The following is a 15,220-nucleotide window of genomic DNA, read 5'->3' as shown; positions in this document are numbered from 1 at the left end:
ATTTTTAAACATTTATTCTTGCTTGTCCTAGCTACCATGAAAAAGAACATTGCAATTGTAAAAAAAAAAGCCAAGAAAGAATGGTTTAATGTTATAAACTTGCTTTCCAGAAGTCTTATCTAAATTCACCCTGACTTTAAGAATAATCTGAGCACTTCTGAAAACCCAGAACTCTGTAAATACATTGCTTTAAAAAGGCATAACACCTAAATGGAAACCACAACATTATCCACAGAAGGTAACAAGGACAAGAGTAGACAGGTTATTTCTCTAATTCTTAGTGAATGGAGCTACCTCAAGCCTTTTGCCAGGTACCCAAATAAAAAGCTTCACTCTTAAAGCAACTATGCAAATAAAAATATTTGAAATTAATGTTGCAAGTCATTAGGAAACTGTTGACATTCAGAAGGCCAAGGTAAATTAAAAGAAAATGTAAATGACCATTGCAAACTGACATTAAAACTATACTTGAAACCAACTCAGCGAGAATTTAAATTATTTTTCAAGTCTTATTTCATCTGGACTAGCCTTTACTTTCCCTAATATATTTCCACCTTAACTCTAAGAAGCATTTATTTGTAAATTAAAAGCTTGTGTTGTTTTTTTTTTAATATATGGTATACAAAGTTTTGCTCTTTTTCCCAACAGAAATTTCTTCTTCAACCATGAACAGCAAGAGAATGTTAATGAGAAAAGTCTACAATAAAAGCAATTCACCATGCAAAATTAGTATTTTATTAATAGCTTAAAAAAAAATTGCTGCCACATAAATCCACATTTTCAGTGTTCAAATTTTAAACTAAATATGATCTCATTCAGGAGGTGGGGAATCTCAGTGCTTGAGATCAAATGAAAATTTCAACTAGCTTTCTACGAAAGTGCACTAAGTAATAAGCTACAGGTTGTTATCCAGGTGAATAGACTTTGTGTTCATTTTTATCACTAAAGGATACATATTTTATAATTATCATTGGATCACGACATGCATTTTACTCTTAGCTATCCAGCCAAATGTTATCTGTGAACAAACTTCCCTTAAGTCTTCCCACAGATTTTTAAGGATCTCTTGCAAGATCAAAGGACAGAAACCAGTGCTCCTGACACTGTATATACTAGGACAGCCAGTGCCCTGGTGCTCAGAACACCAGTTCCACGGAGAATCAAGGGAGTACCAGTACCTGCAATAGGGCTTTGAACCCAGGGATTTCCACTGGTAGAGAAATACTGAGGTTTCAATTACAAAGAGAGACATAAACAGCACCACTTCTGCTTATTCTTTTGGGTGAGATCTTGTTAAGACAGCATGTTACGCTTTTGGTTTTTGTGTCTTCCCTATTTCTTTGGGAAACAGTATGAACACAGATATTGCAACAGCATGAGACCATCATATATATGTACCTTAGAGTACATGTAGTGTAAGTTCAGTCTCATAATATAGACTTTGTATGAGAGTTACAAGCTTAAGTCTGAACTAAGTCTGCAGCACTGCTTTGTCAATCAGTAACAGCAATGTATTACTGGAAATATTCAGAAATACATGCTTCAGGAACTATAAAGCTTAAAAACTTAGCAATTCCTAAGCTTTACGGTCTCCCAGAATCAGGTTATAACTAAAAGTAGATTTTAAAGAGTTTATCAGTATGTTTTTTTGCATCCAAGTGTTCTGTACATCCTTCTAAGTAGCCTATAACTTTAAATTAAAAAAAAATCTTGGCATGTAATTGGAAATAGTTCATTATATTCTTTTCAAGTTACAATTTACTAAACATCAGAAAGGCTCCCTGGGTCTCGCACTGGTAGACATTCCGTCTTCAATTTTGGATTAAACAAAGCAATCTCACTGAAGCATTCTAATTGAAGCATTAACTGCTAGGAATTACACACGTGGTCACTGCATTTGAAAAATCTGCTGCTGAGGTAACCCTTGTCTGAACACAAGAAAACATCAATAAAATTGCCAGAAACAGCTGAAGCTCAGCCACTTTCCCACACACACACTAGGGAGGAACATTTAGATCTGATTGCTTTCCAAAGCAATGTCAGAGAGCAAGGCTTGGTCACAACTTGCTAGATTGACAAGCTTCAATTTTTCAGTGCAGACACTCCACATTGCCACAGCAATCTGTTTAAAATCCATATTTGAAGCCCAATTCCTAATGCCAAAAAGTCTGATTACAAACTCAAAAGTCTCCGTTGGCATTTAGCACACGTTAGCAGCCAAGACAGGACTTGACATGGCATCATCACAAATATAATCATGAGAAGTACAGAACTGAAATATTTACCTTTGTAAAGTTTAAAAAAGAAAAAAAAAATCTAATTATAAAAAGCTTCAGTCATATTGCCATCATTCATTTGAAAAAAGCCTCAAATGTTTGAAGCTGGTAAGAAAAGGACAACAGGAAGACCAGCAACTGTTACTAGACAGGAACTGAAACTGACCAGTTGTGTTCTAACCTATGTTTGAGTAAGCATTTGCTAAGAAATTGACACTGTTAAGGAGTCATGAATTGCTAGCACACTTAACTGATTTCCTGCTTATTGAAAACTATGGAAAAGCTTACAATTTTAACTAGAAGTTAAAACCAAGTTTTGTTTCTTATCTCATTGGAATTAATTGTCAACTTAAAAATACATTAAAATATTTGTATCTATTACAGTTTGGTTCAAGAAACAGAAAAAATATCTCATATGATTAATACAACAATGGCCCTGAATCCAATTTCAAGTGCTTCAATAAGTCTAGCAACCACCTAGTACGATTTCCCTTATCCAAGTATTATAAAAGTGATCCTGCTGATGCTTCAGGATTCAGGATATTGTGAAACAAGAAAAAACTAAAAACCCCCTTCTCCCCTACCCCCTCCCTTCCTCCTGGGCTCAGCATCACTCCCAATTTCTCTACCTCCTGCCCCCAGGCAGTGCAGGGAAGAGGGGGTCACAGGAGCTGATGACATGGTGTCTCTACTGTACCTTCTTCCTCAGGGGGAGGACTCCTCACACTCTTCCCCTGCTCCACAGTGGGGTCCCTCCCATGGGAGACAGGTCTGCACAAGCTGTTTTATGAAGACTAATTCCTTTGAAAGCATTGTGAAATTAGCACTCATTTGCAGTACCCACCTTGACTAGTCAAATCACATACAGCCAGGAGACATTTAGATACATAGTTCAAGTGTTACTTCTCAAAATTAATAAACTACATTAATTTCTTGAGTCATGTAAGTATGTGTATAAGGGTCCTAACTACATTAAACTTCTTTCTGCATAAAATTATGTCTTATATATAGAAAATTAGGCTTCTGATCAAATGGACAAAGGTTGAGGTTTGATTTGGACAGTTGAGGGGCAGTGAAAGAAGACTGGGAGAAGGTAGGTGGAAGAAAAGTTGAGAGAAAAGTGTCTAAACATTAAAACTGTTCTCTGGAACTCATTAACTTCTGTTTCACTAGGCTGAATAACTGAGTCCAAAGAGACTGGCCTGTAAAGAGGGCACACTAAAATCTCTAAGATATACAAAATCTTAGAAGCATTGTCCTTGAAAATGTTTTGTTTTCCTCTAAGACTAAATCAATTTTTATGACGATAGTTTTATTTAATAAGATTTTTTATCTCACTGCTCTGTATGATCAATTTCAATTAAATTTATCAAAACAATTCATAGCTGCCTATAATTTCCTGTCATGTACAATATAAAGTATTTTTATTTGGTTTTTAATTTTTAATGCAATAAAATCAAGACAAATATATATGGCTTATAGAGACACTGTGCACTGTTAAAATTTTAGGATCAATTCTGAAGCTTTCATTAAAATATTTTTATTTTCTAATCATTTAACATTTATATGACCACAATGATAGGTTTAGGAAGAAGAGTAGAATACTATTATCTAGTTTTAGTTGAGAATTAAAAATATACTGACAGCGTTTTTTTCAGATGTTTGTAAAGCAGAAACCTAATACAACACATTTAAGAGGTTCATAACTATTTTGCCAAATGCACTGTAGATGTCTTAACGGTAGCACATATAACATGATTTTTTATTCACGTGAAAGAGCCCAAGTCTGAAAAGATGACAAGAAATGACCACACATACTGTGGGGTTCTGGGTGCAATACTCAATTAGGTGCCAATTAAAGGGATTCTCTCCGTGTACTGAAGTGACAGGATCATCACTCCAAAAGGATCCACCTCCCGCACGGTGCAGCAGCAGCTGGACTTACATATTCACCGTAGGTCTCCTGAGCGGGAGGTGGTGGAAGGGGCCTGTAGCCTGCAGGTGGTGGCACTCCTCTTGTTCTGGGTGCTAGAAGTCCACGGCTACGACTGACTGGTCCTCTGCTGGGAGGCACTCCTCTGGGTGCTGGTGCCCCTCTGGGAACTCCTGCTGGTGGTGGAGGCACTCCTCCACGGCCCCTGCGGATACACGGATCACTTACCATTAAAGACTACACCCTGAGCCTCCCTTTTCAACAGCCCCCTCTCCCCTGCATCATGACAATTTTGCTTTGCTACAGCCAGAAGAAGTCTAAAGCAGGTTTATTGTTGATAATTTTTCTGAATGCTTCCATCCAGCTACACACATTATGCGATAAATGCAGAATGATACAAACTAGGCACGTGATTCAGTGATGAGCTTCTCACTAGGTGAGCCACTCTCCCATGCAGACACCCAAACCAATTTGCTGGAATCACTCAACTCCACTAGAAACTGACTTATGTAGTATGTGAAATCACAGTCATAGAATAACAGGTTAATTTGAAGCTGTCAGGCTATATCATACTCAAACCCTGCACAGAGGAATCAGTTGCAAAAATCTTGTGTAAGCTTCTAAGTGCAACCCAGAGATCACACTGCCTGGAAGAGATGGAGTGGGTCAGAAAAAGGACATTTTCATCTAGTGCTAAAGAAGAGATTTCCATCTGTTGCAGGAAACATGCAAACATGCAGGGTGATTGTAGGATATAACCTGATGTCCTATATGTATTTAAGAACAAGAAGTAACAGTATATTTTTTTATCGTTTTAATAGAAAGAATTATAAAGCAGTACCTTGAATTTCATTATTTTTCACACTTAACATACAGATGAAAAATCTGAGACCTAAATCAGAACAAATTTCAAAAATATTTGATGTATTTAGAAGTGGTGTTCCCTCCTGCCTCCCTATAGTAAAGGGAGACACTTAGAGGTACAACCTGTGAGAAATTTGCATCATTTATCCTCTTTTAGACAAGATGACTGACAAATTGCTAAGTGACATCTCCTTTTTAAAGGAGATTATTTCACCCCATGGACTATAATCATGTTTAAATTATTGCTCTGAAGGCATATAGACTTGTTCCAAGGAATTCACACACTTATTGTATACTGTAACAGATACACAGAAGAACACAAGCACCAGCTCTTTCTACCTACCAAGCCATAATCTAATTCATCTCTAGAATGATAACTGAGTGAAAATACTCTGTCCTGATCTCAGTAAAAAAAAATCAACTTAAACAACACTATAAGGTAAGATCCAGATTTGGCCTTGAGATTTCCTATTTCATGTAAGTCATATGGCTTCTTATTGGTAAGCTTATCAGAAAAAAATATAACCATTTTAGCACAAATATTTAGTATTTTACAAGCTTCATCACTAAATGAAGAATGCAAAGGCATAAATACTTGACATAATCAGGATGTATTTCATTAATATTAATTACTGATCAAAACACAGTGACAAAGTATTTTAAACAAGCCTAGAGAGTAAGTGATTTAAAACTGTGCTTATTACTTGGTTTTGGCTAATCTGTAGAATGCCTCCTCAGGACAGGGTACCAGCTGCTTATTTGACTTCATTGTAGTGGGGGCAGGGGTGAGCAGTGAAGTTCCCAGACACAGCCTGCTGAAGTAATATAAAGAAATAGCAAATGTGACACTTTCCATGTGAAGCCAAAGAAAGGGAAATGAACCTATTGGCATAGACAATTGTCATACCAAGTTAAAAAAAAAAAAAAAAAAAAGGCAGTAAAAAGAGTAAAGAATCACTAGCCATATCTTCAAGGCATCCTTCAGACAGGGTGCAAGTGAAAGCAGCAGGAAGTGGGACATGCTGAAAAACATGGAAAAACATTTGAGGGAGGGGAAAAAAGCACATGTTTTAGAGCCAGCATAGATTTATTCTTGAAGAGTAATTCAAACACCAGATCCACATGATAAGGTCTTCTCTGCATTTCCAAAACAGTTAATGGGATTTGAGAGGTGATGGGTGGGAAATATTTTTTTTTTCCTATTTTACATGACTATTTACATGGGGTTTTTTAAGTTACTGCAGGAAGAATAAACCATCTGAGATGTATAGTTCTGTACTACACCACTCAGATAGTTACTGCACAAGGCTGGAGGAGACTAGAAAGGTGCAGCAACAGGAAAACCAGTAACAGGAGATTTCAATATTCACCATGCAAATTTGAGTCATATCAGGATATGATGTTAAGAGCAATTTTTTAGAAACTTTAAAATTTTATTTCATTAAGAAGTCATCAGGGAACTAAACAAGTTTGACTAACATGAGCAATGAACAGAAAATGGAAATACTGAGGAACCAGTTTGAATAGGAGCCTTTGCATAAACAGATCAGTTCTGGTGTTGCTTAATTTGAAAAATGGCAGCTAAGTAAGTTATGTTTAAAAATATTTTTTAAAGTAAAATGCACATACACAACATGGGGAGACATTTAGATAAATCCTGTGGAAAGTCAAAGGAAATACACACCAAAAAAAAGCTGAGAAAGAGCAAAAGGAGCTCAGTAAGACTGGAACTGAGTACGGAGAGGAATTAAATGGGGTTCAGCTTTTCAAGTGATACCGTCTCTAATGTCAAAGGAAATATGCTAATAACACAAATGCAAAATACTCAGAAAAGCAGGTCAGATAATTTCAAGAATTTGAAAAAAGCCTAAAAAGATGTCTTTCAAACATCCTGAAATTGGGAAACCTGCCAGAGTCTGAGGCCAGATCACCAGTGAAAAGCAGTAAGATGATATGTATTTATGTATCTATACATTGTTTTTTGCTCTGCAATCAAGTCAGACTGGACAAGGTTCTCATGCTAGAGTCTTTCCTTAAGAGGAATGCAGGGATGGTACTGCCAACTGACTTAGAGACAAATTACAGAACAAAAGGAGCAATTAAAAGTGATTATTTTTCTATAAGCTCCAACAGGAGTTCAGATGTCTATCTCTAATCTTTACCTGAAACCCAACCTGAATGTAGCAAAATGGAGCCTACAGGAAAGCTGGGGAGGGGCTTTTCATCAGAGAAGATAGTGATAGGACAAGAGGGAATGGTTTTAAACTGAGAGAGGGGAGATTTAGGTTAGATATTAGGAAAAAATTCTTCCCTATAAGGGTGGTGAGGAACTGGAATGGGTTGCCCAGGGAGGTTGTTGATGCCCCATCCCTGGAGGCCTTTAAGGCCAGTTTGGACCAGGTTTTGTACAACCTGGTCTAGTGGTGGGATTCCCTGCTCATTGCAGGGGAGCTGGAACTTGATGATTTTTAAGGTCCCTTCCAACCTTAAAGATTCTATGGTTCTATAAAATAGCAAAAAAAAAAAAAAAAAATCAAAGCAAACTAGGAGGAAACAGTTGAGACTTGTATACACACACCAATTTATATATCCTAATTTTACACAAAGCAATAGGTTCTGAGCTATCTTTTTCCCACAGAATAATTATAATTAAGATTGGCCCAGCAGCCAGGATGGTAAAAACCAAATGTTTTAGAAAATGTAACAGAACACAGAAAACTTTGTTATCCTGTCATATTTACAGTCCTGCATGTTAATTTGGAAAGAACATAAAAGAACAGGAAGGGAATCAGAAACTATGTCAGAGATGAACAACAGTAAAGAATAGCTTATATATAAGGAAAAATTAAGTGGATTAAGGCACTTGATAATACAAGTGACAACTGAGGCTTGTAGGATAGAACCCAATGAAAGCATCAAGGTAACAGAAAAGGTACATAAAGAATTATTTATCAGCTGTTCTCAATTTAAGAATCAGTGGACATCAACTGGGAGAGATGGAATATTAAACCAGACTGCTTTAACATCTGAGCCACTATGACTGCTCCTATGAAATGCAATCACTGAAGGACACTTCAGGAAATCCTTGCTTCTAGCCAGGTGATATTATTGTCATCTCCAGACATGCCTTAGCAACAAAGGCACACAGTGGTAGGATTAGGGGTCAGTGCTTTAAGCTAAAGGAAGGTAGATTTAGATGAGTCATTAGGAAGAAGTTCTTCCCTGTGAGGGTGGTGAGACACTGGCCCAGGTTGCCCAGAGGAATTGTGGCTGCCCCCTCCCTGGAAGCGTTAAAGGGCAGGTTGGATGGGGCGTGGAGTAACCTGGTCTGGTGGGAGGTGTGCCTGCCCATGCAGAGGGGTTGGAACTAGATGATATTTGAGGCCCCTTCCAACACAAACCATTCTATGGTTCTATGAAAGTGATCATCTATGTACTTAAGATCATTGAGACCTCCTCTTAGAGAAGTATCTTAATGTCCTAAGCCAGTGAGAAAATTTGAAATGCTTGTTTAATCTTTATCACTTTGATTTTGATTTTCCTGAATATGTTCATCTGGCACTGGCAAATGCAGGGAAGGAAGTCAACCCTCCCTCATTAAATGCACAGGTAATTTAGGTGGTTAAATTTGGAATAATTTTATTCCCAAAGCTGGGTAATTAACTTGCAGGCTCAGCACTGAAAAAATGTCTTTTTCAATCTGGGTACAAAGTAAAGGAAATCTCAGTAACTCAATTAATATATTTTATTTCAGTACAGTGAACAGTTCACCAGAAAACTGGGGGTGAAATAATCTAACTCATATTTCACAGTATACCTTGAGGACAATGTCATGAAAACTATTTTTGTTGTAACCTGACTCTTCCCCCATAATATTATTTCATTATTTTTTTCCTCATACACTGAGTTGCAAGTAACTTAAAATTTGTTTCACTTTATCAGATACATTAGAGAATGGGAAAACAAGCCTTTCACATAAGTGCTAGAATGTGCCAGTGGGATTTGTAAATACAGAGTAGCAATTACAGAAGGTAATTTTAATGTATCCAAATCTGACGAGTGTTATGTTACCATGTACAGTTAAAATATTATTTAAGCACTGCATTTTGTAGTTGATTAACCTCTTGTTGTTTGAATAAGGAGTATGATGTGTAGAAAAAACATTCTAAAGAAAATCTAATAGCATTTAGAACCACATTATACCATTCTAGAAAATTTGTGAATGTTTAGAATTAAATAACAGGCATAATCTAATCATTGACTGCCACTAAAATAGTGTTTTACCAACTCATACAACTTAAATACATCCATAGAAAACTACTTAAATGTCCTCTTGGGGCTTTATTAGCAAGATTTTTTGGTATTTCTACTTCATAGCAATCCCATAGTGCTTCTAGGATGTGTTGCCAGACAGCTAAGTTATTGCCCATGACCATATCAGGCACAGCATCCAGCTCATACTCCATTCCAGCTTCCCTCAGCAACAGGTTTTCTTGCACTCTTATCTTTTAATTTGACTTACTTCTCTCTAGTATTTTATTGATTTTTATTTCAAGTTTCTCCTTTCAATGGATGGCTTAGTAAAATTACTCCAATTATGAAATCACAACAAGAGGCAGGTTCAGAATTTCCTTTATTTTTTTAGCGAGTTTATCTGATATGAAGGTTCTTTTAAGTATCTCCACTAGAGAAGGGAAAGTAAATGTAAGAACAGCCTTAAAAAAAACACTAGTGAAATTTAGGGCCAGTTCCTTAATTGTTACTCAACAGGGAAACACTTTGAATTCTTTAATTTTAGCATTGTTCATTTGATTCAACTGCAAGAAGATTGTTCCATGAACAGGTCTAAAAAATGTTACCAGATGTTGATTAATTTTCTTCTTTTGAGCACAGCCAACTACACTCACTGCTCCTGGGCTCATCAAAAGAAGCATGACCAGCAGGTCAAGGGAGGCCATTCCAGCCTCTGTTCTTGTGAGACCCCACCTGCAGTGCTGCCTGCAGTTTTGGAGTCCTCAGCAAAGGAAAGACATGGACCTGTTAGAGCAGGTCCAGAGAAGGGTCTTAAAAGTTAGAGGGCTGAAGCACATCTGCTACAAGCACAGGCTGAGAGAGTTGATGTTGTTCAGCCTCGAGAAGAGAAGGCTCCAGGGAGACCTCAGTCCTCCTGGCATTCCAGTACCTGAAGGGACTCCAGGAAAGCTAGGGAGGGACTTTTTACAAGGGCTTGTAATAATAGAACAAGGGAGAGTGGATTAAAACTGGAAGAGGGGAGATTTAGATAAGACATTAGGAGGAAATGCTTCACTACGAGGGTGGTGAGACACTGGCACAGGTTGCCCAGGGAAGTTGAAGCCCCATCCCTGGAAGTGTTCAAGGACAGGTTGGATGGGGCTCTAAGCAACTGTATCTAGTGGGAGGTGTCCCTGCCCATGCAGGGGGTTGGAACTAGATAATCTTTAAGGTCCCTTCCAACCCAAACCATTCTGTGATTCTATGATTCCTCAAGCAGTATTTTTGTTCAGGTTTTACATAAGACATCTGAAAAATAATAGATATGTTATTTTAAAATGTCTGCACCAAACTACTGAACACTGATATCCAGGTACCACCTCTCAGACAGAGCTAGAATTCCTGCCTTTTTTTCTGAGATTCATCATTGAAGTTAAAACTCCTATGCAAGATTTATTTTACATTTTTATTTGAGAACAGTAATGTGTATGTATGTTCATGTTTCAATTCAGCAAAAATGGGAGATTTATGACAAGGGTAAAGAAACAAAACAATGATCAGAATACCTGCCTTTGTCCTGGATCCTGAACTGGCTTGGCAAGGTATTTTTTGTGCTAGAGAAACTTTTGCAGCACACTGCCTTCAGGTTCTCAGCAAAAAGCTATTCTTCAAAAAAGAAACTAGTTGAAAAACCATATGACAGGAGAATAATTGGAAGTTGTGAACACATCTCAGCAGTGATCCACATCACCTCATATTACTTCTGACATATAACAGAAAATTCTAACCTACAACTACTGTAACAGTTTCCTTTTTCCCCAGATAGAGACAGTTATTCAGCAGTTAAGATCCCAGCCTGAAATATGAACAAAAAGAACAAATGGGAAAATGTTAAAAATCCTACCATCTCATGAAAGCATAAAGGAGAATTCTACTGTTTCTCTAATTAGAGAGTATTCTTACATGTTGGATTTCTGAGAAATTACTTTTTCCTCCCGTCATCTTCAGGAAACCAAAATCTCTGCTTTCAAATAAAATTTGAGTGAACCCAACAAGCTCTCCCTTATTGTGGCTTATTCCATATTTAATGGGGTCGTTTTTAAGAAAAATTGAGAGGTGTTTTACTAGGGCCTATACTCACAGGACAAAGGGCAATGGATTTAAACTGAGAGAGGGCAGATTTCTACTGGACATAAAGAAGAAATTCCGTATGATGAGAGTGGTCAGACACTGGCACAGGTTGTCCAGGGTAGCTGTGGCTGCCCCCTCCCTGGAAGTGTTCAAGGGCAGGTTGGATGGGGCTTGGAGCAACCTGGTCTGGTGGGAGATGTCCCTGCCCATGCAGGGGGGGGTGGAAGTAGATGATCTTTAAGGCCACATCCAATCCAAACCATTTTATGAATCTAACATTAATTTCTAGCTACAAATGACATGTATTTGTTCCACATCCCCACCACAGGGTAGGAAGATTTATCTATGTTCTTAGACTTACTATATTCCTCTAGAATTTCACTTTTCCAATATATTAGAGTGAGAATTGAGTCATCTTTACATCTTATTTTTCATTAGTCTTAAAACAGGAATGTGAAGTTTTAGAGAGAAAATTATCCTTTTTTGTTTGAAAAATATCCTTAGGTATTTTTCAGTATTTAGTAAATCTGAAGTTTCAGTTCACATTTTAGTAGTAGTTTAATTTATATGACACTGATTCAGGATATGAATTCAGACACATTAAAGAAACACTGATACTTGAAGTGCTGCATCTTCTAGCTACTCTCTATAACAGCATCACATTAGACATCATGGATCCTCCTAAGCTTACTAGCACAAGAAATTAAAAAGTAACTGATATGATCCTTCACTTGATAGTCACCTCCCAAAAAAACATTTAAAAACAATGTCAGTTTTCCATAAAAACAAAGGAATGAAATAAAGACAAACAGCAGGAAAACATTTTCAGGTCCTTTCTTGTGTTGCACAGAAGATGCATAAACATCAGAGAATGTAAATCTTGTGATTACATTTGAAGGTCATCTTCAAAAGCATTAGGATGTTAAAAAAAAAATAAAAGTGGGGCAAGGGGGAGAAGGAAGTAGCTATACACCCAGGATAATGGTGAGAAAAACATCCCTCAAAGTAAAGCTCAAAACACACACAACCCTTCTACAGCTAATTCCATCCACTCACCCCCAGAATCTTACTTGGCTTTGTAGTCATAAAAAATATAGTTAAGAAAACCTGGAAGAAGCCAGAAAAAACAGAGTAAAAAGTCACCAAACCACAACCATCAGGGAATTACTGACCATATGCAGAAATACCTGTGTACAAGCTAGAACTTTGCATGCAATCACAACAAATGTGTTGTTTTCTACCAAGTAACATTTCAGTATGGAGGTAAACATACACATGACAAGTCTCCTTTTAAGAAGGCACTTGATAAGACACATTATCTCCAGTTTTAACATGGCTGATAAGGAGTAAAACAAAGGCCTAAATTAGTACTTTGGGCTTTCTGGTTGGTTGGTTTTAGTTTGGGTTTTTTATTTGTTTGCTTTCTGACATGTTTTTTTTAAAAAGTGAAACTATTCAGGAATAACAGAGGCTTAAAAATTGGGAACTTAAACTCCTCACAGGATGTTTCATGTGTCAAGGTTGATAACTTAAAAAGATTCTACTGACTATGAAGAAGAGTTAAGATCGAGGTTGACAAGTCTTCTCAAGTTTTGCTTCAACCTCTCCTGGATCTCAGGGATACTTGCTATTAAAGCTGTTTTAACAATGAGACAAAGCCTTTACCAAACTCTTCCATCTGCTGAAGTATTACTTTCTGAAACCAATTTGCACTAAAAAAAAAAGAATCAGAGTATTGCATCTGAGTTTGAGATCTTTAACTCAGTGGTTGTGGTATCTCAGTAGCAATAGCACTGCATTTTTTAGTAGAACCACAAAGATGATGGAGTGGAACATCTCCCTTATGAGGAAAGGCTGAGGGAGCTGGGTCTCTTTAGCTTGGAGAAGAGGAGACCGAGGGGCGACCTCATCAATGTTTACAAATATGTTAAGGGTGAGTGTCAGGAGGATGGAGCCAGGCTTTTTTCATTGATGTCCAATGATAGCACAAGGAGCAATGGGTGCAAACTGGAGCACAGGAGGTTCCATTTAAACATCAGAAAAACCTTCTTTCCTGTGAGAGTGACAGAGCACTGGAACAGGCTGCCCAGAGAGGTTGTGGAGTCTCCTTCCCTGGAGACATTCCAAACCTGCCTGGACAAGTTCCTGTGTGATGTGCTCTGGGTGATCCTGCTCTGGCAGGGGGGTTGGACTGGATGATCTTTTGAGATCCCTTCCAACCCCTAAGGTTCTGTGATTCTGTGATTTCCCTCAGGGAATCTTTCATGCTAATAGAGCACATCGATTTGAGGGGGAAAAGTCTTAATACAAGCCTTAAAGTAAGGACAAGTCAAACAAACAACTTTGTCTTCTTTAGAACATAAAAAGGAGGTGACAAATACTATTTTTAGCTGTTATCTCCACCTCAAATGCTAATACCATTTACATTTACCCTGAAGACACTTCAATAGTTTAAGCCAATAGGATGAGCCACAAAGGATTTTGTGAGTAACCTAACAGCATGTATGTCTGGTATGAAATACAGGTTTGAAAAAATAATTTACTAAAAACCAGAGGACTGAACTAGTCCAGGACTATGAAAACTTAATTGTGCATGTACTTGCTAGATACTAGTAGTTGAAATTAGGTACCAAACTTCAGTGGTAGAATCAGATCTAAGAGTAGCTAACTTCTGTATCACAAACACTAGCTTAAGGACATATGAAAAAAGTGAACATGAAATAGAACTGTGAGAACCTCTGTACTGAGCATCTGTAGAAGAGCTATTATAGTCATAAATGGGCAAGAATTAGCAAAAAAATCTCCAAAATCAAATGAAGTCTAATTTGCAAACACTTTCGTATGGCTAATTACAGTGCTAAGAAATGAACCTAAGAAATGAACCTTGGTATATAATTACCACTACTCTGAACAACATTAAAATCAAGAAAAGAAGCAGAATATATTACAGAACATTACCGAATAAAAAAACTAAAATAGTTTATTTAGAAAAATAATTTTATTCTTACAGGACATACACAGTAACTGTAGATTCTCTAAATTAAGATTAATTCTTCATTGTGTTTGCCATCATTATTGCAGGACACATGTAACTGTCAACAGTTATGCACAAAGTAATAAATCCCCATGCTTTTTTTTCTAACATGCTTCATCTGAGTTAACACACTTCAGAATGTTATTTTGAAGTTATTTTAAAAGCTGAAATCTAAGTTTCAAGCTTGCACTAAAAAAGCAAGAGAGCCACAAGTGAAGGAAAACAGATCACTGTAGAAACCAGTCACATTGAGCTGCTGCAGGCACAATCTCTGTACTGTAACAAACAGTTATGCACTTTTTTTAGTTTTGGTTTTCACACTTAGACTCAAAGGAGTTGAAGCTGTCATCTCAGTACTGCAAGGGAGACAGGAGATGCTAGAGTAAAAATAAAACACCTCCTCTGTCAAAGAAAAATAAAGCAAAAGCAGTAGACTTGCCTATTCCTGAAACAAACAAGAGCCATTTTTTAGTAAGTGCCACTGAGACTTAATCCAAATTTTATCTCCTAAATACTTATATAACATTTTCATTACCACAAAAACATAGCAATACAGCAAAAAAGGAATATTTTTATTCTGTGAGTTAAGAGAAATTGCTCTGAAATTCACATGTCAGTCAGGACAAGACAGATTTACTAGTTTTTCGAAGCCATGAGCTCCAGAGGGCACATACACAGACCCTACATGCACCAAAGGAGCAACTGAAGGTTACAAAGTCAAGCAGATGCTCACAGGGAGATTTAATATCT

At 37.2% G+C, this 15,220-nt stretch overlaps 1 protein-coding gene across 4 annotated transcripts in view; it reads right to left on the bottom strand.

Moving 5' to 3' along the window:
• Positions 1-15,220, bottom strand: part of KHDRBS3 (KH RNA binding domain containing, signal transduction associated 3) — a 92,713-nt gene that overhangs the window by 28,904 nt on the left and 48,589 nt on the right. For 2 of the 4 annotated variants that reach the window (XR_007888672.1, XM_051611148.1), the window contains exons 6-7: positions 5,778-5,888; positions 4,222-4,414 (exon numbers count right to left, since the gene is read on the bottom strand). Coding sequence is in view for 3 of the 4 variants with exons in the window: in XM_051611148.1 (XP_051467108.1) it covers positions 4,222-4,414; positions 5,778-5,888 (304 nt within the window). In the remaining variant the exon portion in view is untranslated. The remainder of the gene's footprint in view (positions 1-4,221; positions 4,415-5,777; positions 5,889-15,220) is intronic. The other 2 variants (XM_051611149.1, XM_051611150.1) reach the window with 2 other exon arrangements.

Source organism: Apus apus, chromosome 2 (genome assembly GCF_020740795.1).
Source record: "Apus apus isolate bApuApu2 chromosome 2, bApuApu2.pri.cur, whole genome shotgun sequence".
Classification (NCBI taxonomy): domain Eukaryota; kingdom Metazoa; phylum Chordata; class Aves; order Apodiformes; family Apodidae; genus Apus; species Apus apus.
Note: the sequence above shows the minus strand (reverse complement) of the source record. Positions and strands in the feature narration are given on the sequence as shown.